At 36.8% G+C, this 25,714-nt stretch overlaps 1 protein-coding gene and 1 pseudogene across 3 annotated transcripts in view; both read left to right on the top strand.

Annotated features, from left to right (window-relative positions):
• LANCL1 (LanC like 1) overlaps positions 1-25,421 on the top strand; it is a 41,410-nt gene extending 15,989 nt beyond the window's left edge. For all 3 annotated transcript variants that reach the window (XM_025044412.1, XM_006908485.3, XM_006908486.3), the window contains exons 4-10: positions 6,365-6,572; positions 15,632-15,767; positions 16,332-16,478; positions 18,975-19,157; positions 20,956-21,132; positions 21,561-21,633; positions 22,230-25,421. In XM_025044412.1, coding sequence (XP_024900180.1) covers positions 6,365-6,572; positions 15,632-15,767; positions 16,332-16,478; positions 18,975-19,157; positions 20,956-21,132; positions 21,561-21,633; positions 22,230-22,306 — 1,001 coding nt within the window. In that variant the 3' untranslated portion in view covers positions 22,307-25,421. The remainder of the gene's footprint in view (positions 1-6,364; positions 6,573-15,631; positions 15,768-16,331; positions 16,479-18,974; positions 19,158-20,955; positions 21,133-21,560; positions 21,634-22,229) is intronic.
• On the top strand, positions 971-1,086 carry LOC112477128 (annotated as a pseudogene).
• Positions 25,422-25,714: the final 293 nt, after the last annotated feature.

Here is a 25,714-nt window from a genome sequence, read left to right as displayed (position 1 = left end):
GAGGAAAGTGTGATGTCCTTTTTCTTTTTTTATTTTTTTCAAATCTCCCTTTTGTAGAGTCAACTCTGGAAAAAATTACAAGAGAAAAGAAGATACATATTCAGAGTGCTCATTTGCTTCTTTAATTTCTCTTCTACTTCTTTGTTTGGAGCGATATTATTAAAGTAAGGGTGTGGAGTCTCAAATAATTTCCTCTTAGATTACCTGGAGTGTTTGGAAAGCCAACAGCTTACAATGACTGAGCAGATATACTGGTCAGTGCAGTGTTTACATACAGGCCTTGTGGGGAGTGCTATGCATGGTAACTACAGTGCTTGGGCATGGGAATCCTGCCTTAAAGAAAACTAATTTTGTTGAGGAAATGGAAATGCACACACTCAAACACAAAATTGAGGAACACTTATAAAACACTGTATTAGAAAGTGCTAACTTGATATAGGTAGATGATCATATTGTGTGGGGTTATTCAGAGAAAACTTCAATTCTTATATTTTCATAAATATGAAAAGAAAAAAGTATACAGTAATTGATGAGCATTTAAGGTTTCAGCTAGGGAACAGTTCATTTGAAACTTAGAACAACCATCACTCCTTTAGGGAGTTCATGTCTCCGTATCACTCAAAACTATTATGACCCATTCTTGGGTGTTAACTGAGCACCTCTAGTGACTCCAGTAGTAGCTATAATCTGAACATGGCTTTTCCTACCAGAGTCCATGAAATGAGTCTTAAAGCCCTGACCTATAAAGCAATATCTTACAAAGCTGAAGTACCGTGGAAAAGATTTGCACGTCAATGTGGACTGACTGTAAATAAATGAATAATGTTAAGGAGTAATCTCTGAAATGCAGAATTACAGAGAAGTGTTTTAAGTTCATACATCGGACGCGGTTCCATAGTGTAGCGGTTAGCACATCTGCTTTACACGCAGAAGGTCCTGGGTTTGTGCCCCAGTGGAGCCACAGTCCATGGTCTACAGCTATGCCACCCTGAACAAACCCGATGTCTGATCTCAGAAGCTAAGCAGAGTCGGGCCTGGTTAGTACTTGGATGGGAGACCACCTAGGAAGACCAGGTGCTGTAGGCATTAAAAAAAAAAAAAAAAAAAAAATCTGTAGAGATTTTTATCATCTCCATATACATTTAAGACACACCAGGTCTTGATTGGTCAAGATGAATAGAACTGATGATCCCTCAGAAATTCAAAGGCTTGGTATTAATTACTTCTCAACAGCTGGCTGTATTTATAGTACCACAGAGAAAAATAGCTGAGTAAGGAAATTCAAATTTAGAAGTGTCTAGGCCATTTACCTTTCCCTTCCCAGAGTAGTAACCACAGAAGGAAGCAGAATAGAAAATTTTAATTCAGAGTTTCCATGCCGAAAGCCAGGATGGATTCCTGTTATAGCAAAATGTTATTTGGTCTTCACAGTATGTCTGTTTTTCTTTCAAGTAGTTGTCAACATTTCAAAAAGATTTCTAGGATGAACTGTGAGGCAGTGCCAGACCTCCTGAACTTCTTATACAGAATAACATTTACCCTTCTGTTCAGAGCAGTGCTGTCCTTAGAACTTTCTGCAGTGATGGAAATGTTATTTTGCTATCTATTACAGCAGCCACTAGCCACGTGTGACTACTGAGCATTTGAAATGTGGCTAGTGTGACTGAGAAACAGAATTTTAAATTTTGTTTAAGTGTCTAAAGCGGCAGTCATGTTGGACACCACAGTTCTGAGCAACCAAACAGGCTCCAGAACTTATAAGATCAAAATAATGCAGTCTGGGTTTCTTCTGGCCTCTCAGACCAAAAACGAGGTGATTAGCTTGGTTTTTGCTTTTGTTTTTATTTTTCAATAAAAAGCAACTCCCATTTGCATTGGATTAATGAGTCTTCTACTCCATCTGCTCCACAAATGCATCAGGGAGTCACTGACCACTTTGGTTAACATATTCCTCACACCTTTGCAGGACTCCTGTCCAGCCTCTCATTCCTGAGCTCCAGACTCATATCTCCAGCTACGTACTTGACCTCTCTACTTGCGTATCTAATGAACATCTCAAACCCGACCTGAGATGTGGCTCCACTCTGCCTTCTCCCCATCAAGCCCCGTGTCAGACACTGATAGCACTCACTCGTATCTGATGTCCCTCTCTTTCTAGGCTATTGGGAGGATTAGACCTCTCAACTTCATTATAGTTAGACAAGGCTACCTGTTCTGGTCCAGGGGCTGCAGGTGGAAGTGGCATGTGTCACTTCCAAGCCATAGCATGTAATTGCTAGTGCAATACCCTGCCGTATTCTTCGTGTGGTATGTGTCTAGGATCCATTTCCTAGGTAAACAGATAGACTTTCCTAATAAAGTCTCGCGTATCCATTCTCATCTTGGAAGACCTAGACTCATACATATGGCCAAATTTATCTTTGAAAAATGCTTCATTTAATGCTGCTCCTCTACATAAGTTGATAGTGGGTTAGCATCAAATCTAAATTTCTAGTCTGTTATTTAATTACATTTAATATTCTGCTAAGAAATAGAAGAATATTTAACTTAAATTTTATATCAGTGAAAATGTCAAAAATCATCCAGATTCAAAAAAGGGAGAAAAGGGAAGGCTTTCATTTTTAAAAGAATAATTTAAAATCTAAAACAATTTGGAGCTTATTTTTATAGTTAAATGTATTCAAAATTTAAATCTCATTTTAGTCTTTTCTGGTCTGGAAGAAAAGGTTAAAGGGTAGAAGGAACAAATCATTATTCTACCTTTTGCTTAGCAAACAGTAGAGAAGAAAATTCTATCTGCTACTCAGATTTAAGTCCAGAAATACTCTCAATTAACTAGTATACACGATGATAAAAAGAAAAACATTAAAAAGTTTAAACTCATACATCGTTCTTTGTTGAGCCTCATGACCAGTTTTGATGGTGTTTATCCTAGAAGCCAGTAGAAGTGGTCTTTCTTACTGTGTTAAACATCCTTTAGAGAATGGAATTGTATTTGGAGATGAGTTTATGAATGGATACCACTTTAGTCTTCCCTCCCAAATCTGGCCCTCCCCTAGAGGTGTTTGCCTTCCAGCTGTTCAAGTTAAACATCTGGAAGTCATGTTGACATCTCGCTCTCAGTCATTCTTCACCAGGTTGCATTGATTTTACCTTCCAGACGGACATCTTTCCAGTATAAATCTCACTTCATCTCTGCTGCAACCTCCTTGTCTCTCACCTGTCCTCCTGAAGCATCCTCCTAACTGCTGCTCCTCCTGCATCCACTGTTCCACACACTTTTTCCTAAACCTTACAATGAACTTTTAAAATCTAACTGTGCTCTTCCAGTGCTTATCATGATGCTTTTCAAATAAAACCAAAAATCTTGAACTAGCCTACTAGACTCTGATCTGCCTTCTGCCTACCTCTCTACCTTTAAAAACAGCTGTATTTCAGATTAGGCTTACCAACATGTGGGGATACACCTAATATAACAGTGGCTTTAAGACAACAGAATTTATTTATTTTGTAAATATGCAACTCAGGGAGCGGCGTGGCAGATTCATGGTCTTTCAGGTTGTAAGTGTCTCTGATCTTTATGCTTTGCCATCCTCATCATGAAACTGCCACCTTATGGTCTAATGGCTGCTTTAGCTACATCATCACATCTGTATTCTAGCCAGGAGGAAAGAAATGGCAAGTCCTCTCCCTTCAAGAACATTTTCTGAAGCAACCTCCATTACTCGCACTGTTTCACTAGTCAGAACTAAGTCACATGGCCATCCCCAGCTGCAAAGAAGACTGTTATAGGCAGCCCTGTGCATAGCTAAAATCCAGGGCATTGTTGCGGAGGGAAAAGGAGGATACATTTTGGGGAACCTCTTAGCAGTGTCTATCACAAGAGCTAAATCCTTATTTTACAGAGTGGAATTTGAGTCAAAAATGTCTGATATAGTAAAATTAAGAGATAGCACGTAAGCATATTATTATTAGAAATATGGAGGCAAATACTAGAGGAAATGGCTAAAGTGATTGGAAGTGGTTTCCTCTAGGAGGCAGGAACAGAGTGGGGCAGGGAACTGCATATGCTTATTAAGCTTTGCAGTACTGTTTTTTTTTTTCCTTCTTTGAAGAACATATTTATTTGATAAAAATTATGTTTTTTAAAGCCTTAGGCTGTGAGTATGTGTAAGGACTGAATGAGTTTTCCCTGCGGAGCCCCTGAGTTTGTGTCTATATTTCCCACTCACCAGTTACCTCTCAGCGTTTAGTGTTTATGCAAAGGTGATGTTATATGCATGCAACTTGTCAAAGGTTGGAAGATCATAAGAATAGGTTCAAGATATTGGGCCACAAGCACTTCCTCTACTTTTTCTATTATTAAATTAGGGCACCTGGGGTATAAAATTTTGATGAGGCATTAAATGTCTTTGACTTACACATTTTGTCTTATTTTCCTGACCTAGACTGATTTATAAGAAGCTTGTCCAGGAACATTTTTCTAATTGGCAATATCACTCTTTACTTGAAACCCTTTTCATCCTTGATTGTTTTGTGACAGGGGAGGCAGGCAACATAAATTACAAACTGCAGGAGATTGTTTACTCACAATATACAGACACCGAGGCCCAGAATGAGAATGAGAGAAAGAACCTGAAGTTGTGAAATTCCACAGGCTGGCAAGATAAATCTCTGTTGATCAAAAAGAAAAAAGCAAAATATTTCATCTAAATGAAATACTGTGAGACTTGAGAAATGATTGCCTGTTTTTTATGAGAAATACATCAAATCTTACAATTGCAAACCTTAATGGGTTTTGTTTGTTAAACATTTAGGACAAGAGGAGTTGTTGCTAATGAGAAACAAAGGTCTGAAAAGAAAAGCAATCATTGGGCTTGTATTTAATCACTTTTTATTTTCTCAGATCTCAATCATGTCATTATCTGGCTTTGGTGCTCACATAACTTAATTAGGAGAGTTCAGGCAGCAATAGAAATAGAGGGCAAAATGAAAGGGTAACAATTTAAGTGGATTGCCTGCAGATGCCTGGTATGGATGGAGATAAAGCCTATTAAGGACCTAATTCTAGAAGAAGCTGTTGACATTGATTATTTGTGAAAAGGAGATGTTTTTTCTGACCTACATCATGGTGTTCTACACTGATGTCTACAAACCTTAAACATTGGTACATCTTTTCATCAGCTTGTGGAATTACTAAAATGAAGCCACTTTGAACGAGCAGACAACATTATTAACTTTGACAGGAAATGAAAATTTGGTCTTAATATCCATGTGAAATTGAATTGTCTGTAGCACAAAGCTTTGGAGATTACCCATGCAAAATGAGAAAACTATCTAAATTTAAAATTGTCCTCAGTACAGTGAAAAGTAATTTTGCAGACTGTATTTTTACTGCATTGAAATCCGTGAAGAGATTGGCTCTATTAATTTAGATTTAAACAGAGGCCCTGTATCTTCTAAAAATGGTCAATGAGATGGAAAATGTACTTTAAAGGGAGAAATGAGTTTCTGGAAATGCTGCAGACAGCCTCCCTACTCCACATCTTTGAGTCTGCCCTGAGACCAGGCGGCTTCAGAGGGAATGCTCTGTCTACTGTGACAGGCATTTAGAATAAGAACATGCAGACGACACCTCAATTACATATAGCTTCAAGAGTAGGATAAGAAGCAAACTGAGTAAGGCCCTAAAGCAAGTTATGCTTTTACAGTATAGTTCCTAAAGTGGCTAGGTCCTCAACAGAGAAAAGAAAAGAAGGAGGAATTGAATTTATTCTCTCAGATCTGAAATAATTTAATAGTTTTCTTATAGTCCCTGCCTGGAATAATACTGTTTAGGGTAGGGGATTTGGTTATGCTACGTACCTTCTCACGTGAAAAATTATCTTCTGTATGAAGAGAAATGAATTTTTCATTCTCTAGTCTTTGAATTTCTTTAGCTCACAAGAAAAAACACTTCTGGTTTATTAAGTAAGTTATTATTTGTTAAATTAATAAGTGACTCTATTTGGAAGCATAATTTCAATGGCCTCATTTTACCATTAAGAAGAATACATTAACACAATAGCCAGAGTGCGACAAATATTACTAATAAACTTGAGTTTAGAGTTCTTAGCAGATCTTAGAGTTCATATTATTTAGAGTTTTACTAATGAGGAGACTAAGAACAAGTAAGTATTTGCCTATAACTGGTTCTTTGACCTGCTTGGTAATAAAGCTGAGTCTAGAACACAGATCATCTGAACTTTCAGGTAGTTTACGTGTTTGTTGTGGCTTATCAAAAATCAACACTACTGAGCTGACAGCACACCGAAATAATAGTCATTTTTTCTTATTTTTCCATTATTTTATTTTTCCTTTTCAGGTATTGCTGTACTTTACTTACATCTCCATGATGTATTCGGGGACCCTGCCTACCTCCAGATGGCACATGGCTATGTAAAGCAGAGTCTGAACTGTTTATCCAAGCGTTCCATCACCTTCCTTTGTGGGGATGCAGGCCCACTGGCAGTGGCTGCTGTGGTGTATCACAAGATGCACAATGAGAAGCAGGCAGAAGATTGCATCACTCGGTAACCATGTTTCTTTTTGAGGATGTTCTATCTAGCCATCATTGTACATTAATTCTGTGTGTGTGTTAACAAAAGAACATTTTAGTGAATTTACTTTTCTCTCAGCAATAAATCTTAGTACTGTCATTTGATCAATTCTCACATTATTCCTATGTTGTAGTTAAGGAACAGCCACTATAATCTCTATTTTATTGCAAGATATAATGACACCAACACATTCCAGATCAAACATCACTTTCAGGAACAAAAATGAAATCAAAAGCATAATCATGTGATTACTAATCCAAAGTGCTATCCAAGATCAAGACTTTGAAAAAATTCAGTTCACTTCCCGTGGTGTGTTGAGAGAGACCTCCTCAGGGTACACGGACTGATTCAAAACGGCTTTTCTTAAGGACAAATGATATGCAAATCCAGACTTTCATTTTTAATTTAAATCCGAGCAGCCCACTAGAAACTTGTGAATTATAAAGAATTACCAAACTTTTATACTAATAAATTACAATTATTTCTTTACTGGAGTTTATTGAACACTTTCAGAATTCCACTAAGAAATCTGGCTGCCATGCAACTCTGCATGCAGTACTATTCAGTTCCCACTGAGCATGCTGACATACGGAGAGTTACAATTCCAGCAAAGGTTTTTTGTTTTGTTTAGTTGTTTAATAGGCCTTACTTTTTAGAGCAGTGGATTCACAGCAAAATTGAGAGGAAGGTATAGAGATTTTCCATGTCCCCCCTGTTCCCACACATGCACAGCTTCCCCCAATAGCAACATCCCCCATCAGAGTGTTAACACTTGTCACCATCGATGACCCTTTATTGACATGACATTATCACCCAAAGTCCACACTTTACATTAGGGTTCATTCTCGATGTGGTACGTTCTATAGGTTGGACACATTTGTAAGGACGTGTTGCCATCATTATAGTCACTCAGAGTAGTTTCACTGCCCTAAAAATCCTCTATGCTCTGCCTATCAATGCCCTCTTCACTTCTCCCTAAGCCCTGGCAACCCTTGCTTTTTCTGCTGTCTCCATAGTTTTGCCTTTTTCAGAATATATTGGATTCGTACAGTATGTAGCCTTTTTAAATTGGCTTCTAGCACTTAGTAATATATGTTAAGGTTCCTCCATGTCTTTTTATGGCTTGATAGCTCATTTCTTTTTAGCACTAAATAATATTCCATTGTGTACCACAGTTTATCCATTTACCTACTGAAGGACATCTTGATTGCTTTCAAGTTTTGGCAGTTATAAGCTGCTATAAACATCCATGTGCAGGCTTTTATGTGGACTTAAGTTTCCACCTACTTCGGGTATATACCAAGGAGTGTGATTGTTATGGTAAGGATATGTTTATTTTTATAAGAAACTGCCAGACTGTCTTCCAAAGTGGCGATACCATTTAGCATCCCCACCAGCAGTGAATGAGAGTTCCTGTTGCTCCACATCCTTGCCAGTATTCGGTGTTGTCAGCATTCTGGATTTTGATATTTCTAAGAGGGGTATGGTGGCTTCTTCTTATTGTTTTAATTTGCATTTCTTTCATAACATATGGTGTGGAGCATCTTTTCATATCATCTGTATATCTTCTTTAAAGAGGTGTTTAAGATCTTTTGACCATTTGGGTCCAGAAGTATTTTAATCAGCGATTGTCCCTAAGTTGACAATGTTTTTTGGTTCCCATTATTCTTTCTTATAAATTACTGTTAGAATAGTATTATCATTACCGATTTCATTTATTGGGGATCCTTTGGTTAATCTTACATGGTGAGATGATGTGTATTTCAACAATAGGCTTTGGCCTAGAATTCTAATAACTAGACTTTTGCCCCCTTAAATTATATTATGAAAATTTTTAAACATATAGAAAAGTTGAAAGAATGGTGAATACCTGTATACCTACCACATAGATTCTGCTATTAATATTTTACTGTACATGCTTTATTACATACCTATCCACGTGTCCATTCCACTTTCCATTAGTAATCTTTTGGTGGGGAGGAGGGTGGTTGCCTACATTTCAGAGTAAATTTCAGACATCAGTATACTTCCCTTTTAAATACTCAAGCTTATGTGTAATTTATTAGAGTTCAGTATCTGTTTAGAATTTTCTTCCTTTGATGTAAACTTCATACATAATGAGTTGTATGAAGTTGTTCAGGTTTTAAGTGAACATTTATTGAGTTTTGACAAATGGATGTACCAGTGTAATCCAAATACCTATCAAGGTCTACAATATTTTTCCAAATATTTCTTTCTACCCCAACCTCTCTCTCCTCCTTCTGGAATTCCAGTTACACATATGTTGGGCCTTTTCATACTGTTCTACTAGCCTCTGAGACTCATTTTTTTCAATCTTTTTTTTTCTTCTCAGTTCTTAAGATTAGATAATGTTGATCTTTTCATGAGTTCACTGTCACTTTTATCTGTTATATCCATTCTGTTGTTTAGCCCTCCCAGTGAATTTTTTATTTTAGATACTGGATTTTTTAATTTAGATATTGGATTTTTTAGTTGTAGAATTTCTATTTTTTTCCAATTTCTTTTATTGTGGTAAAATACACATAACATAAAATTTACCATTTTAACCATTTTTAAGTGTACAGTTCAATGGAATTAAATACATCATCAGCATCATCCATCTCCATAGTTCTTTTCATCTTATAAAACTGAATCTGTACCCAGTGAACAGGAACTCCCCATTCGCCTCCATCCCAGGCCCTGGCATCCACCATTCTACTTTCTGTCTCTATGATGTTTTACTCCTCAGAGAATCTCATATAGAGGGCAGTCATTCAATATTTTTTTGTGACCCACTTATTTCACTTAGCATAATGTCCTCAAGTTTCATCAGTATTATAGAATACGCAGTAGGTAGACTTTCTAAGATATTGTGTTATATTAGAAGGACTGATCCATACTCTTGTTGTTTAAGCATATATATACAAATTCTCCCTCTGCCCCCATTTTTCTCTATACAGTGATATTTTCTTATTGTAGCTAACTTTTTCCACTAGAAGGTGTTAACAAGGTTGGTTGGGGGGCCAGGAGTCTTTTGTTCTACCAGTAATGATCTGGGAATCATATTAAATCATGCACCTAATTGACATATACTTCTAAATAACCTTTTTTATACATGCCAGTGCTACATCTGGCAGAGGTTAGAAATTATCTAGTATAACTTAAAAACAAAAAATAATATGTATTTTAGAGGAAAAAACTGTGAACGTTCCGTTCCACTCCAGGGCTGGGAAGTATTTACTATAAAACTTGTCACTAAGCTCGATCAAAATGGCAGGAAAAACAAAACTGTGATTTCCCCAAAAGCTTAGTTAACACATGTGTTCCTTCCATGGCAATTAACTTATATAAAGCCAACCAATACAAAAACTGTTCCATACCCATCTGAATTTGAAATACAGAAACCACCTTTTTATTTTTTTGCATAAATAAAAAGCCATTAGCTACACATCTGCTTTCGAGGTTCACAAGAAAGCCTCATTCAGTCAATCTGTCTTAAGTATCAGAAAAATAAATTGTAGTGGTCCCAATATTTTATATATAATCCCAGCCTTTTTCATAGATGTACAACCAAATACTAATAGTTTGCCATGTAAAGCATGTTAATAGGTGATAATAGGTGTTAAATACAAGATGTGTATACTTCAGTATGTTGGGGAAAACACTAATTAAACAACATTAAATATGCACCTTTACTGTCTGCTCAGAGTTTTCAGCAACTCAGAATGGAAACTCCAGCTACTCGAGAAAGCAGAATTTGCCAAACTTATGTAGACAACCCTTTTCCTCATGACATCTTAAGGCCTATTATTCTATGAAATACTCTTTGGGGAACAATACTATATATTAATATTAGTTTATTATAAAACACTCAGGGATAAATTTTAAAAAATTGTATATACCTTAATAATAAGGTGTTTTTGTTATTTATGTATTTTTTTTTAATTTTATGACATTTCAACATTATTTTATTTATAACCAATAGATTTAAGATTAAAAATATAGAATGTGAACATATGGTAGGAAAATGTGTTCTTTGTGGCTACAGCTTTGATTTTTTAGATTTCTGGAGTTATGGCAGAGGAGGAAGAAAAAAAGATTATTTGTGAGTTAGTTTCACATCTCTTTTCAATTCAATTTCAGGAAATCCAAAATTATTTGGTGTCATCAGTTATTTAATAAACCTACTTGTTTGTTTTACTTTTTACTGAAACTTCTTCCTCATACGACACAGTCCTTTTGAGATATCACAGAATCAGATTCTCTGTGTGGCATCTGTCGTACTTCACTGCCAACATCATATTTCAGCTTACCTTTCCTATATTTCCTTAATATAGTGAGATCAACAAAAGTCTACTCCTTAGACAAGGAAACGGAAATACAAAGAAATCAGTGTTCCCTTAAGATAAAGACTCTTAACTTTGGGGCCCTAAGAATTCTAGGGCTTCTGGAGGTATGTAAAACCCCCAAATTGCATTCAGCGTGGAGAAAGTACTTACACTTTTCTTGAAAGGATCTGTGACCCCCAAAAAGGGTGTGTGTGTGTGTGAGAAAGAGAGATATGTTTTCAGATTGTCCAGCATTTGGCCTTTGGTGGCCATGGCCTTGGGGATAAGGTGGGAAATAGCGGTAGTTCTTCCTGGTGCCTGATTTATTTGTAGGTGTCCGTTTTCACCCTTCCCTCTACAAAGAGACAGTTAGTGCCATTACATGAATAGAAAGCACTGCCTGTTTGGTGCCCAATTAAGTGACTAACCTGACGTATATAGTGCTTTGGGGCCAGTACTTAGAGTGATGAAGAACTTTGGTGTTCTGGTCAGAAAATATATAACCTCTCTCTTGTAGTGTGATGAGTAAGAAAAGGACTTCTTTTTTAAAAAAAGAAGTCAAACTTCTTTTGATGGTAACAAGGCAAAAAAATTTTCCCCAATAACACCCAGGGGAAATATTGCTAGCAGTGAAACAGAACTATCCAGCTCTTATATGTCTTTATTCTTCCTTCAGTGATGTTTCAGCAACTTGTCTCTTCTGAAGATTGGTTGCTATTACTATCAACATATTAAAACAAATAAATGGAGCTGCAACGATATGCTTCTGGGTTTGAGAGTTTCTGAAAACACTTAAAATAACCATTATGATTTATAAATCTATCATTTCTTTATCTTATCTTAGAATATAGCATGTAAAACATGCACTTAAAAGTCTTGCCTTTCGTAATTCATCGGACCCAACTAATGAGATTTAATGACTTAAATTCAAATCCAGAAAAATCAAAATGGAATACTTTCTTATCCTAAACCGTAAAGTACTATTTTAACGAGATGCTCTAAGCAATTCTTTATTTTCAAGTATTTGAAAGGTATTTGCTACCTACTTTGAACTTCCCAAATGCAAATGAATTTGGCTGCAAAATAATTGGAATGCTAATTATATATCTCCACCTAGTGGTAATACAGGTCATAATGGTGGCAAATAAAAGGTATTTTCTAGTATAGTGGTTCAAACATATAATAATTGAGAACATCATTGGAGTTAATGCTTAACTTCTATAGTACAGTGTTTGGTTAAAAATCATGATAATTTCTCGTTTTGAATAGTTTTTTAAATCTTTGCAAAAGTAAATCAGAAGTTATTTTTATATCTAAATGCTATGTAATTTGATACATTTATGTTAAAATTTGATAATAAGTTCATATTAAGCCTGATACATTCATTCTGTTTACTATAATAGCTGAGTTTGTATCTAGTAAACAGATTTTATTTTCTTAAGGTCTCAATGTTTTGAGCTGCCAGTTCCGACATTAAAAAAATAATTTTTCTTAAATGTTTTTAAGTTTTTTAAAAATATTAGGGGTGTGTGTATGTGTATGTGAGAGTTATACTGAAGTAAAAAACAAAATGTCCCATAATTCTACTGTCCATATAACTCAATCTCTTACCACTATAGCCTTATACTTAACAATAACCACTCTTCCACTGTGAGTTTTAATGCCTGTATTTGTAGAAGGAAAAAAAAATGCATGAGCCATCATTTGCATTTTAACCAGTTTGATTGAGATGCCTCCATTTGTTGAGATATAACATGGAAAAGTTTAACTTTGTCAGTAACTGCAACTAGCCGTGCTTTTTCAAACCCCCCTTTCCTACTGGGGAGTAAGTTCCCTTAAGGACGCTTTCAGAACTTTTTCTCAGTCTCTCTCAATAAAATCATCTCATTCTGGTTATTAAAGCATGTCGTCTTCATTTTAAATTGTAAGTGTTCCCCTTCTCTTACCACAGGCTTATGGAAGCAGTGAGGAGGGGTTGGAAGGGGACAATTATTTTCTCTTTCACAAGTACCCTCCTTGGGTGCTCTGACTCTCTTCACTGTACCTATTGCTGTACAGCCTGGTGGTAGCAATTGTCAAGTTTTTGTTTGCTCATTCGTTTTTGGCTTTTGTAGATATTGGTAGCCTCCAGAGAGTAGAAGGGCTGTATCCCCTCAGCTATAACCTTACCACTAAATGTGTTAAAATGAAAGCACAAGCAGTTGACCAAATTCTGCCAAATGTACATTGATTAGAAAGGAGAAACACACACGTACACACAAGTGGCCCTCTGCCCTGTTCTTATGGCTCAAAGAAAGCCACATTGTCCTTAGGCCCTTCATCTTATTCATCAAACATGGTAGAGCCTGTACCATCTGCCAGACCCCCCATCCCCCACCGCCTGCATCTTCACCACTCATTCCACCAATGAAAAGTCATTTTGTAACATTCCTTACTAGACTTGTTAACAAATCATTGGATGTAGATTTTGATAAAGTTATTTGAAGGCCAAGTATCTCTGAATGTTGGTTAGAGTACTTCACGTATAACCAGTCACCCCAGGGGTGTGAGTTTTGATACCTCAAATGTTAATTAACCGTTGCTAGTGTACGGACTAAAGTAGATGAGAGATACATGCACAAGCACTGTTTATTCTTAACTACTTTAAAAATAAATTTACACAGACAGCTTAAGAGAATTTTTTTAATTGGAAGGGACCGTTTATTTTATAGATGAGAATTTTAAAGTACAGAGATTAAATATTAAGTTTAGTGCAGGTTTAGTGTCATAAGCTACCTGACGACAAAGCCATTGTTTGGTAGGGCTAATATACTCTCCTAATTACTTCTTTCTAGAAACTCCCTGGCTCTTTCCTAATATCGTTTTGTGAAATTTCACAAAAATTAAGTTTTAATAACTTAAACAGTGTAATATTTAATTTATAGGATAATTTAGAGATAAGTGAGATGTGCTTTCAAAATTACATATGATAAAATCTAAAATGGCAAGGACATTTTTCCTACATATATTTGCTGTTCCCCCTCCTCCCCCCAAAAAAATAATAAAGGGGAAAAGGCTTTTTTTTTCAGAGTTTAGACTACATATATGGTCACTTTCCCATGCTCATCTCCCTCTCTGAACTCCACCTACTTTCTGGTAACCTGGGGCTTCCCTTTTTGGTCTTCTAGAAAGAAATTTGAGGCTTTGGTTACCCAACTCTACCATGTACTTCCCACAATGATGCCTACATCTGGCCAACTGATGGGGAAGCTAGAGTGAGAGGTGAAGCCAGGGGAGCTCACTGCGCCTTCCCGAGACGGGCTCCCTGATCTGCGAGGAAGGTTCTTCCCTCAGTTTTGACTCCTCTGGGCTCCTGCTTACTTTCACTTCTGACACCACCATTGCAATTGCTTGTGGCTTGGGGCGTGAAAAAACAGAGAATAAAAAAAAGAAAATAAAGAAAAATTAGGTGTTTTACCCACTCTCTCTGATATCAGGAGTTCCCCTTCTCATTCTTTCTTAGGGCAGACAGAACTAAAGGGCTGCTGGGGCTCTCTGTCAGCCCGTTGGTGCCCACTTACAGGGTTCAAGCTGTACTGAGTTCAGCCCAGGGTAATGTCAGAGGGGAAAATATGGTTAACTCACCGTTGGTTTGGAGCTCCTTCAAATTCCAGTCTTCTTCCCCATTCCACTGCTACTGTTTACTTCTCAGAGTCCTCAGATAGCTGCTTCGGGCATTCTCACCAGGTTTGGGAGCTGCATCTAGAAGGAGATACAAAGTAGAGTGTGCTTACTCCATCTTACCTAGAACTGATAAAAAATAACATCGAGAAGCAGAATCGAGTCTATCAATAGGGAACTAACAAATTATAATACACCCATTCTATGGAATACTAAACAACTATGATAAAGAATAACACTACTCTGTATGTGCTGATAGGGAATGGTTGTCAAGGTGTATTGTTAAATAGCAAGGCACAGATCATTTGGAGAGATACATTTACAAATATGTATATTTCGCTTATATGTGCATCACATAACTCGAGGAATATATAAGAAATTGGTAACCATGATTTTTTTGAAAAAAGAAGGACTAGAAGCTGGGAGACTGGGGACATGGGAACACTGACTGGTACCTTTATGTCACTTGCGTGCATTATCAATTGTGGTAGACCAGGCCACTGTACAGACACTTCAAGTAGGACTGCTGACGTGCTAAGAAATAAGCCAAGGGAGGAGATAACAGGGGTGCAGCAAGCATTTCATTTTATGGAGATAGATGGCCCTTTGAGTATTGACTTAGTCCTTTCTCCAGGCTGAATGCCGTAATAGCCAACAGTTCTTAGCTTCTCAGACCCCAGCTGCTAGTTTTAGGGCATATCCTCCATGAGGATTAGGTAGGCTCCAAGTAGCCTCAGCCGTGTTCATGTATTCTTTCATTCTTCGAGCATCTATTTTGACAGTCCCATTGTAAACTGAAGAAAGGAAATTGAGTTGAGGGTTAATCTTTGAACCCTGACTACACTTTGTGCTTTGACCTAGCCCACTTAATATTTAATAAAACCTATAGTAATTATAATTATATTAAATTTTTAAATATGCAATAATTCAATTTATAATCATTCATATATATTTGTGTGTATGTTTTTTAAATGTACCATGTTTAAGTATATACAACTATCCGATCCTTTTCAAATTATCCTAGGCATGTATTTTTCTTTTCAGGCTAATTCACCTTAATAAGATTGATCCCCATGCTCCAAATGAAATGCTCTATGGACAAATGGGCTACATCTATGCTCTGCTCTTTGTGAATAAGAATTTTGGAATGGAAAAAATTCCTCAAAGCTATATTCAGCAGGTACCATGTTTTTGTGCTTTTTTGAGTCTTTTTCAGGATCCCACTTACTATCTGCCTAGACTGTTGGTTTTATTTCTCCAGTTAGCACATCCCAAGTAGCTCGAGGTGTATCTTGACCTCTGAAGGTCAAGCATGATCAGAGAACCAACAGCTACACGCTGAAGGCTGTTGGAAACACGGTAGAGAGTGGCTCAATAAGTAGTCCAGCCTGCTCTGTTTGAGAGTTTAGAGGCCGTTTCAGAAGAAAATGAGGGTCAGATTTTACCTTCCAGGTGCAGGTGTCTCTTTTGGTGCCTGAAGCAGTTTATGCTTTCCTTTGACAAGTAAGTTCTTGTAAGAGCTAGTGAAAAGAGTTCAAGATCCTCCATATCCTCCCCTTTTTAGAAAGAATACAGTCACACCTGCTTCTCTGAGTGCAGAATTAAACTGTGCCTTTCCACGGCCTAAAAGATAGTGTCTAATTTGCCACATTACCCAGTATATCTCAGCAAAAATTTCTTAACCTCCATCAGGAGTGTTTTTCCTCTAATTCTCTCATTATTTTGGTTGGTTTTCACCCTGTAGATTTGTGAAACAGTCTTAACATCTGGAGAAAACCTAGCTAAAAAGAGAAACTTCACAGCAAAGACTCCACTGATGTATGAATGGTACCAAGAATATTATGTGGGGGCTGCTCATGGCCTGGCAGGAATTTATTACTTCCTGATGCAGGTAAGAGGTGACGGTGAGACTTTAAAATGTGCTTTCTGATTGTACTGTCTAGGGTCAGAAGATAGGTACTCTTGTTTTATTCTGTCATCTACTGCATCACTCTCCTTATAATTACCTGGCCTAGACAAATAAGGGTAATGGTTGCCAAGGTGTATTTTCAAGTGTATAAATATAAAAGGCACTGTGCTTTGAGATGACATTTGATTTGTAGGTGACCATGCGTGCCCGCTTAGGTCCACTTGTCCAGACTAAAGTGTTTTGACCTATACTTCTATATGAAGTGCCTTCTGTTCTTTTCTTTCAGCAAATACTTTGAATTAAGAATGTTATAAGCATAATCCATTGAAGCAAATTCCAGGAGTAAGAACAAAATCAATAGAAAACAAATGAACATACGTTGCCTCAGGCTCCCTTAAAGAACAAAGCTAAGGAGCCTTTCCAGTGGATTTTGTATAACCTACCCAAAAAATAGCTGAATAGGCTATGCTCAACAGTTCTTAAGATCTAATACTATCGAGGGACATCAGCCAAAGTCGAATAGACTAAGAACAAATAGAATTTACTGCAGCCAGCATAATCTGGGAGGGAGGTCAGAAGAGCACTTCTCAAGGGAGCATCATTTCTGGATCTTACTTAGTTCCCTATAAGGAGGAATTGGCACTTGTAAATAAGAATCGATGGCAAAAGAAAATTGATTTTTAATGGTAGCAAAGGTGCCCCCATCACCTTCCCAAAGTACAATGTGACATAAAGAAAAGTGTTTCGTTAATATGTTCAACATGAGTGCTTGGACATACATACTACTAGCTGGTTGAATAGCTGGCTATAATAATGCAAAATCGATGTGAGACCTGCCCTCTCTCCATAACTAAACAATGACAGTGATGCTGAAAAACTCAAGGTCATTATTGGTTTTGAATGCAGAGTCACACTTTGAGGGTCAGTAGCAGTAAGAGACCCACTGTTGTATTTAAGAGTTCTATAATTAGGAATTTTGACAATTTAGACTTAAATTACTTTATTTTTCTAGCATATCCCCTCATTGGCTCTCTATTAGCAGAAATAAATATCGATTCTTAAAAGTTTTCAGGAAAAGAGAGTTCATGTCTTCTGAAGTTTTAAGGTGAGTTAGAGTCACACATGTCAGTGACTAGACAAGCACATGACTTTTCCTTGAAGCAGATTGTCAAGGGCATCTTACCCTCTGTCTCCTTTCATTGTCTAGTAGGAAATCCGGAAACCCAAGTACTAAGTTTTTAATTGGCAGATTATTGTCTGTTTAAAATGATTTAATTTTTAATCTGATAAGTCCACTCTAGGAGGTACCTATATATCAGCATAAAGCAAAACATTTTTTGGTCATTTTGGATAATTTCTGCATATTTGAGGAGAATCCACTCATTCTACGCTAGCAATTTTAAATGAGCTTGTACAATATTCTTTGGATAAAGTGAAATCTGTGTATGCCTTAAAGCAGCGGTCTCCAACCTTTTTGGCACCAGGTATCAGTGCTCCTATGAGAACCTAATGCTGATGATCTGAGATGGAGCTGAGGCATTGATGCTAGCTAGCACTGGGGAACGGCTACAAATACAGATGGTTTCATTGGCTCTCCTGCCGCTCACCTCCTGCCGTGTGGCCCTGCTCCTAACAGGCCATGGACTGGTACTGGCCCATGGCCCAGGGGTTGGGGACCCCTGCTAAAGAACATAGTGCATGTTCAGTATCTGTGAAAGCTTATCATCAGTATCACCTCGTTCCCTGCCACCACAGCCTTCTTCTGCCTGTGCTCCACAGCACTGCCTCCCGTTGCCCCCACAAGCCCATCCCCAGCCAGGCAGAGACAACACTTTGAATTTGTTATTTAAAGAAGTAAGGAGTCCTTTGAATTAAGAACAGGACCAAAAGGAAAAACTAAAAATTATCTCAAAAATGGAGGCTCATATGCCATATGTCAGTGTGTCCTGTTAATCTGTACATTTTTGTATCAAAATCATCCTGCAAAAGTACCAATCTCAAATCCCCGTCAGAAAGGCTTGATCTAGAGTCATGCCACAGTTTGGGGTCTAGATTCCAGGTCTCCTAACTTGTTAGCATCCTCTTCTATTGGAAACATCACCTGCCACTTCTCTAAATGTAATAATGAAAGTTTGTTTGGTTTGTCTAACGCTTCTCTTTGTGGCCTTTAAAGTGTGCTTAAGGTATTAAAACCTTAGAAAGCTTCTCTTACTATCACATTCTCAAGCATTGGCTTAGGTAAACTATTTATAAGTATGTAGATAACAAATATTGAAAAATAATATGTATGTATGGCCCTAAGAGTTAGCTCATAGCCTAATTTTAGTTTGTTCTAGTAAGTGAAAAAGAATGTGTGGAATCCTCTTCTTAATGACTTCCAATTCTTTTTGGTCATGTTTTCTTTCTGGTTTAAAACTCATTGCTGAGGCTTAGGAAGATCTGTTTACTTCAACAGAACTAATAATTTCTCATTTTTAGCCCAGCCTTCAAGTGAGCCATGCAAAGTTACATAATTTGGTCAAGCCCAGTGTAGACTATGTCTGCCAGCTGAAATTCCCTTCCGGCAATTACCCTCCTTGTGTGGGTGACACTCGAGATCTGCTAGTCCACTGGTGCCATGGTTCCCCTGGAGTAATCTACATGCTCATCCAGGCCTACAAGGTACTGTGAATTTTCTCGTTTTAGAAATAAATTGGAAAACATAACATCAAATTCTATAATTTAAAATTAGTTTTATACATAATCCTTAAAGAAGCAATAGAAAAATCACTTGTTGGACCTAAGATCACTCATAGTGTCCATCTGTATCAGAGTAGACATTATTTCATTGACAAGTAGAGTAGCCAAGATTATAGCATCAATGGCGGAGCCATGATGAGTATCCCAGGAACTCAATTAAAAATAGAAAGAATTTGCCTCTTGCACTACTGGTGGGAGTATAAAGCTGCCATAGAGAACAGTTTGGCAGTTCCTTAAAAAATTAAACAGAGAATTAACACATGAGCCAGCAATCCCACTCCTATTTACCCAAAATAATTAAAATCAAGCATTCAGATACTTGTACACCAGTATTTACCCAAAATAATTAAAATCAAGCATTCAGATACTTGTACACCAATGTTCCACAGCAGCATTATTCACAGCAGCCTAAACATGTAAACAATCCAAGTGTCCATCAGCAGATGAATGGCTAGACAAACTGTAGTATATACGTACATTGGAATAGTATTCAGCCATACTAAAGAATGAACTTCTGATCCATCCTACAACATGTGTGAATCTTGAAAACTTTATACGTGAAATAAGTGAAGTCAGATACAAAAGGAAAAATGATGTATGCTTCCACTTATGTGATGTGATGGTTAATATGAAGTATTTAGAATGGTTAAATTCATACAGAAGGAAAGCAGAGTAGAAGTTATCAGATGCTAGTGCTGGTGTGAGGGGTCGGGGGAGGAGAGGGAAGTGGGTGCGTATTTAACACTTAATGGGTACAGAGTTTCAGTTTGGGATAATCAAAAAGTTTTGGAAATAGATAGCGGTGATGGTCATACAACATTGTGAATGTAATTAATGCCACTGAATTTATACTTTAAATGATTGAAATGGTAACTTTTATATTATGTATATTTTACTATAATAAAAAAATGCCAGTATCACTTCTAAAAAGCCTGCCATGGTAGAACTATAATCAAAGAAGAAAAGGCTTTTACTTGAGGGAAAAAAAAATAGAAGTTAACCAAGATATATATCTATTGATACCAAATCTACAAATTAATAATCTACAGACTGTAAATAGACACTGGAATCTCATAGTCTAAATAAGCTTTTAGTATATCAAATTTTACTTTGAGAAAGTGATATATAATGGAAAAACTTTTAAAACTGCTTTATTTACTTTTAAGAACACTTAGTTTGCAATGAAATATTTAAAATGTCTACTCAGAATATTTCTTAAGTCTTTGATCAAGATATAGGAGGCCACAAAAGACTGTAAAGGTATATCTATTTTTCTGACAAAGTATAGTGTTTTATAACCAAATCAGTCTTTATGAACAATTTAGAAGTAGTTTCTTCTCCAGTATGTAAAGAAACTTTCTTATTTTGAAGGGCATTGTTTTTATCAAAAAAGTTATCATATGTTCTTTGGAAAATACCTAATGATAACAGCAAGTTGCAGGTCAAATAACAGCTGCTTCCCCAATAACATCCACATATACAAGCACATACACATGAAAGTTAGTCCCTGCAGACAAGGTCATGAACAATTACTTAAAAAAGAAAACAAAGCTAGTGAAGTTTTGTAATTTGTTCCCACCTATATAACGCATATCTCTGTCCCTAAACCTCATATCCTTTCTTGCCAAGCCACTTGCCTCTCTCCTCCCTGCGGGAAGAAACGTCAATAGAATTTTCTTTTCTATCCTTTGTAATAAAACTATGTCCCTTGACTCTACAGGCGTTCAGGGAAGAACAGTATCTCCGTGATGCCTATCAGTGCGCAGATGTGATCTGGCAGTACGGGCTGCTGAAGAAGGGGTATGGGCTGTGCCACGGCGCTGCAGGAAATGCCTACGCTTTCCTGACGCTGTATAACCTCACGCAAGACATGAAGTACCTGTACAGGGCCTGTAAGGTAGGAGTCAGAACCGCCCTCTCCCAGAAAGGTCTCTGGGTAATCTGATTTCATTCATTTATTTTTAAACCACAGGTCTGTAGAACAAATACAGTTATTTTAACAAAAACCTTCAAAGCCATTCAGTTGAATTACTGTCCTTTAAAAGGACATAATTCTACTCAACAGCATTTAAGTGAGAAGAAAAGATGTAGGGTGGTTTTATTCCTTCCTTCTTTTTACGCTAACCTTGGAGATACGTGTCTTGGAGAGCTCGTTGAATTCCATGTTTCGCACTCTAGGCCATCCGTATTTCTGCATTAATGCCTGTTCTCTGCCTTGAAGATAGTTTTGACTTTTTCAGAGTAAATCTTAGGGACGGTCTCATTCGACTTTTAGGAGTCTTTGGAAGAAATCACTCCAGTAATTTAACTTGGTCTCATTTTCAGTTTGCTGAATGGTGCTTAGATTACGGAGAACACGGATGCAGAACACCTGACACTCCTTTCTCCCTCTTCGAAGGTATTTTTCACACACTACTTATATGCCTTATAATATCAGCATCAACTTCTCTGCTTGGTAATTAATGTATTTGAATTGTAGCTTTATCAACAAATTAGTTTTATAGTCGTTTCTTAAACTGCTTTTTTATTTCCTAATACAACAACGCAATAGTAAAAATAGGTTAGCACATGGACCTAATACTAACAGTCATAATGGTGACTACCACTCATGGAGCTAGGCACATACTGGGCATTTTGCAGATGCCATTATAAATCATCTCAGCAAAAACATACACGCATTATCCTAATGTCACAGGTGAGAAGATTGAGGCTCAGACGGGTAAGTGGCCCATGGTGCTCACGTATGGTAAATGGCAGGGCTGTGCCTTGAACTTGTCTGACTCCACACTCCCTCCTGTCTTCCACCTGGATGAAGAGGCTGAACACCTCACTAGTGATCTCTAATATTGAACTGTAAGGAATATAAATATAGACATGTCTATTTTATTTAAATCATTACTATTGAAATGTTATTGATGCTACAATATGAAGACACTCCATTTATAAAATGGGGCCATTTGGTGCAGTCACTTTTGCCTCTTTCTCTTCTTGCAGGAATGGCTGGAACCATATATTTCCTGGCTGACCTCCTAGTGCCTTCGAAAGCCAGGTTCCCTGCATTTGAACTATAAAAGGCAAGCCTGCCCCCAGCAACTCACTGCATGACCCTTTCTGTATATCAAACCTGAGCTAAGTGCTGTCATTGCTTTTCAAGGAAACAGAGTCAGACTGTGTACTTGATTTAGTTGGGGTTTTTTTTTTTTTTCAGAATTTGTCTTTAGTTCAGTTCTTTTTCTTTATCATTTACTTTTATTTTAAAATACCCAAGGAAATCTTTTAACTTCAGTTTCTTCCTAAAGGGAGTTTGATATGTACAGTATTTTGAGGGCATATGTATATATATTTCAGAAGTTGGAGGAAATCTTACTCTTATTTAAGCTTATGAATATAACTATCTGTTACTGTTCTAAAAATGTTTAAAAGAAACTAAATGTAGATAAACAATGTGAAATACACGATTATTGTCAAACATTGCCCTCTGCCTCTGCTCTTTAGTATTTTTTCTCCAACAGGACAGTTTTATGACTTTGCTTTTCTTTAGGTGGTTGATTATGAAAGGGGACAAAAAGTAACTATATGCTCCCAGGACAAAAATTGCCAGAGTTGTAAACTGTGCTAGGGACCTAAATACCATTTTTCAAATTCACAGTGTTTGTTTAAACTAGAGATAAACGTACTTCAGACTTGCTTCTTTTTGTTAATAAAGCATCCAGGCTCTAGCCAACATTTTTATCAAAAACTTTTAAAATGCAATGGTCATTGTGAAAGTTCTGATTTAGAGATTAATTCAAGATAAGCTAACAATAATAGTTTATTGTTTTCTCTAAAATAAGCTGTTTTATTTTGGAACTATCTATTTAAATTTGTTCTCTTGAATTAGTATAAGATCAGCAAACCAGTGTTATGTGTGTGAATATGTCGTGACCTAGGATTAGCACCCACCCTGTCTGACTGACTTTCTACACTTTGACTTGTGTTTTACTTATTTTGCAGTGACTATGTTTTAGTGCTGGCTGTTTGATAGAAGCCATATTTTCCTTCCTGTCAATTTCTCCAGACATTGGTCTTTTCACTAACAGTACAGCACTCTACTTCTCTTTAAAAGGCAGGATGGATGCCGTGTATATGTGTGTAGCCATTAACTTGAACAAAAACACTAAGCTTTTGATAGAAATCTAATGATCATGCTTAGAACAAATGAATCCTGCCTCTTTGCATATGTTAGGCTTAACATTCATCAATTTCTGAGCCCTCAGAATCGGATATTTACATAGTAGATGTAGAATGCCTGATGTTTCAGATTCTCTACAAATGTTTCGACTCAACAGCTCCCACTCCTCCCCCTTCCATTGCTGCCTTTCCCAGGTTTGCTTTGTCTTTTGTATATGTTTTGACTAATTTTATAACATTTTGCAGCTTTAAAAAAAACAGGGTCTAAGAATTTTAAATGTGCCTATTTCACAGCTCTCTCAGTCACAAAAATGTGCTATTTTTATTGGAATTTGAATCAAATGCCCACTGAGCATATGTAGGTTCCTGAAGGTAGCAGTCCCTTATTATTTTCCACTTAGCACCAAAATGGCTGATATTACTGGAAATTGTCAGACCCTATAAAGGCTACTGACAATAGGATCTAAAAAAACAGCCCACTGCTCAAAATCGTAGGATTAGCTTGTTCCTCTGTGACTTGTGCTGGTCAGAGACAAGCTCGTGCCTCTCAGATTTCTGAAGTGCTGCTGATAAGCTGTGTGTAAGTGCTGCCTTTCTCATGAGCGTTTCAGATCAACGGTGTCAGCATTCACAGTAAAGCTGATTGCCTTTGGCTGGGTGTCCAACTTGAAAGAATAAAACTCATTTGGTTTAACCAAATGTCTTACTATAATGTGCCTGTACTTTTAGCTACTATAGTTACTAAGGGAAAAAGAACAAAACACATTTTCTGTTATCCAGAAGAGACTTGATCACAGTGCTTTTCCAAACATCTTGATTAATTTAACCTCAGGAAGACTACAAGGCAGGGGGAAGAAAATTTTGAATGAAATTCTTGTTACTATTTGGATGACTATTTGGTTACTGCCATCCATTAACAAATCCATCAGTACAAACACAATGCAGGTTCCGTTTTTTCTTTGGCTTTTTAGGACTTATTAAACTGGCAAGATTTTATATTTGTAGCATTGTTTGGTTTTTTTATGCTTAACAGCTAGGAAAGTCTGATAGGATTTTAAATTTAGTCAATGGCTATAAACTAAGGCCAGTACCCTAACACCATGGTAGAAACTGAAAGAAACTTTTACACTAACTTTCTTAGTTTTAAAAGGAAGAGGCATCTTAAATGATATTATATTTCTGTTATATCGTTTTCCCTCATATATTTTTCTCTTTGGCAAAATAAATAAATAAATCCCAAAAGTTGCCTCCCAGAAAACTCAATAGTTTCTTCTATATCCATGCAAAGACTAGGTAGTAAAACCTTAAAAGCTTGTCATAGTGTTCATTTATCCTGTCATGTGTTTCTTTTCCTATAGTGATGAAAAATTATAGAGTTAACTTTTCATCCTGGAACAAATGTTAACATTATCATAACTATTTTGATTGATCCCATTGAGATTTGGTCTCATCTGATTTGTCAGTCTTTAATCCTTAGAGTCATTTGGCTCCTTTTTCATCTTTGATGTCAATTCCAATTATTTGGCATCAGAAGTCATCACAGTGGGTAGAGTGTTAGGTGAAAGTGGATCCAAGGCCATTTCTTCTCCTTATTATCATTTCCCTATGTAATTGAATTGAGAGAGATCCTCTGTTCCTATGTCCTCAGGTTAATTTGTGTCTTGTCTTATGATCCCTGCCTTCTACTAGCTGATTTTGAAATACAAAATGTGGAGAGTAAACGTTTATTTATTTGCTCCTTTGGATACTAGTACTTGTCTGTCGTCCTTTATTACTCATACTGAATTCTGATTCCGCTTCTACTTCCCTTTAATAGGTCAGAGCACCTCTTTACTGGATTACTAAACTGTAGAACTGTTTCTCTCCTATAGGGATAACATACAGTATTCAGGATATTCAAGGAACGCACCCCAATTTTACATTGCCATTTGTTGGGAAGGGCTGAGACTGTATGTATTTCTGTATTCTATAAAGGATTGACTTACTGATTCTCAATAAAATTTTATTAGGACTACATAATGTCATGTGCTTTTTGTTTGCTTTGGTTTAAACCTAAGAAATATTGTCCTTCTATGGTAAATGATGTCTTTTTCTCTATACACTCATTCCCTAGGGTTTATTCTTGACTTACTTCATTGTTGGGTCAAACAAGATTTTTAGTACCTTCTGAAATGTATTAGAGGAAAATATTTTTAACTCTGACCATTACAGAATTGGGAGGAATCTACTAGGCTTCAAGCAGAGCAGTATATTTTATACATATGAGGATCCACCCTGTGGCTTAGAACGAAAGACCTAATTCTAGAAAT

The sequence above is a fragment of the Pteropus alecto genome, unplaced genomic scaffold (genome assembly GCF_000325575.1).
Source record: "Pteropus alecto unplaced genomic scaffold, ASM32557v1 scaffold182, whole genome shotgun sequence".
NCBI lineage: Eukaryota > Metazoa > Chordata > Mammalia > Chiroptera > Pteropodidae > Pteropus > Pteropus alecto.
The sequence above is the reverse complement of the archived record's forward strand: the minus strand, read 5'-3'. Positions and strand labels throughout refer to the sequence as shown.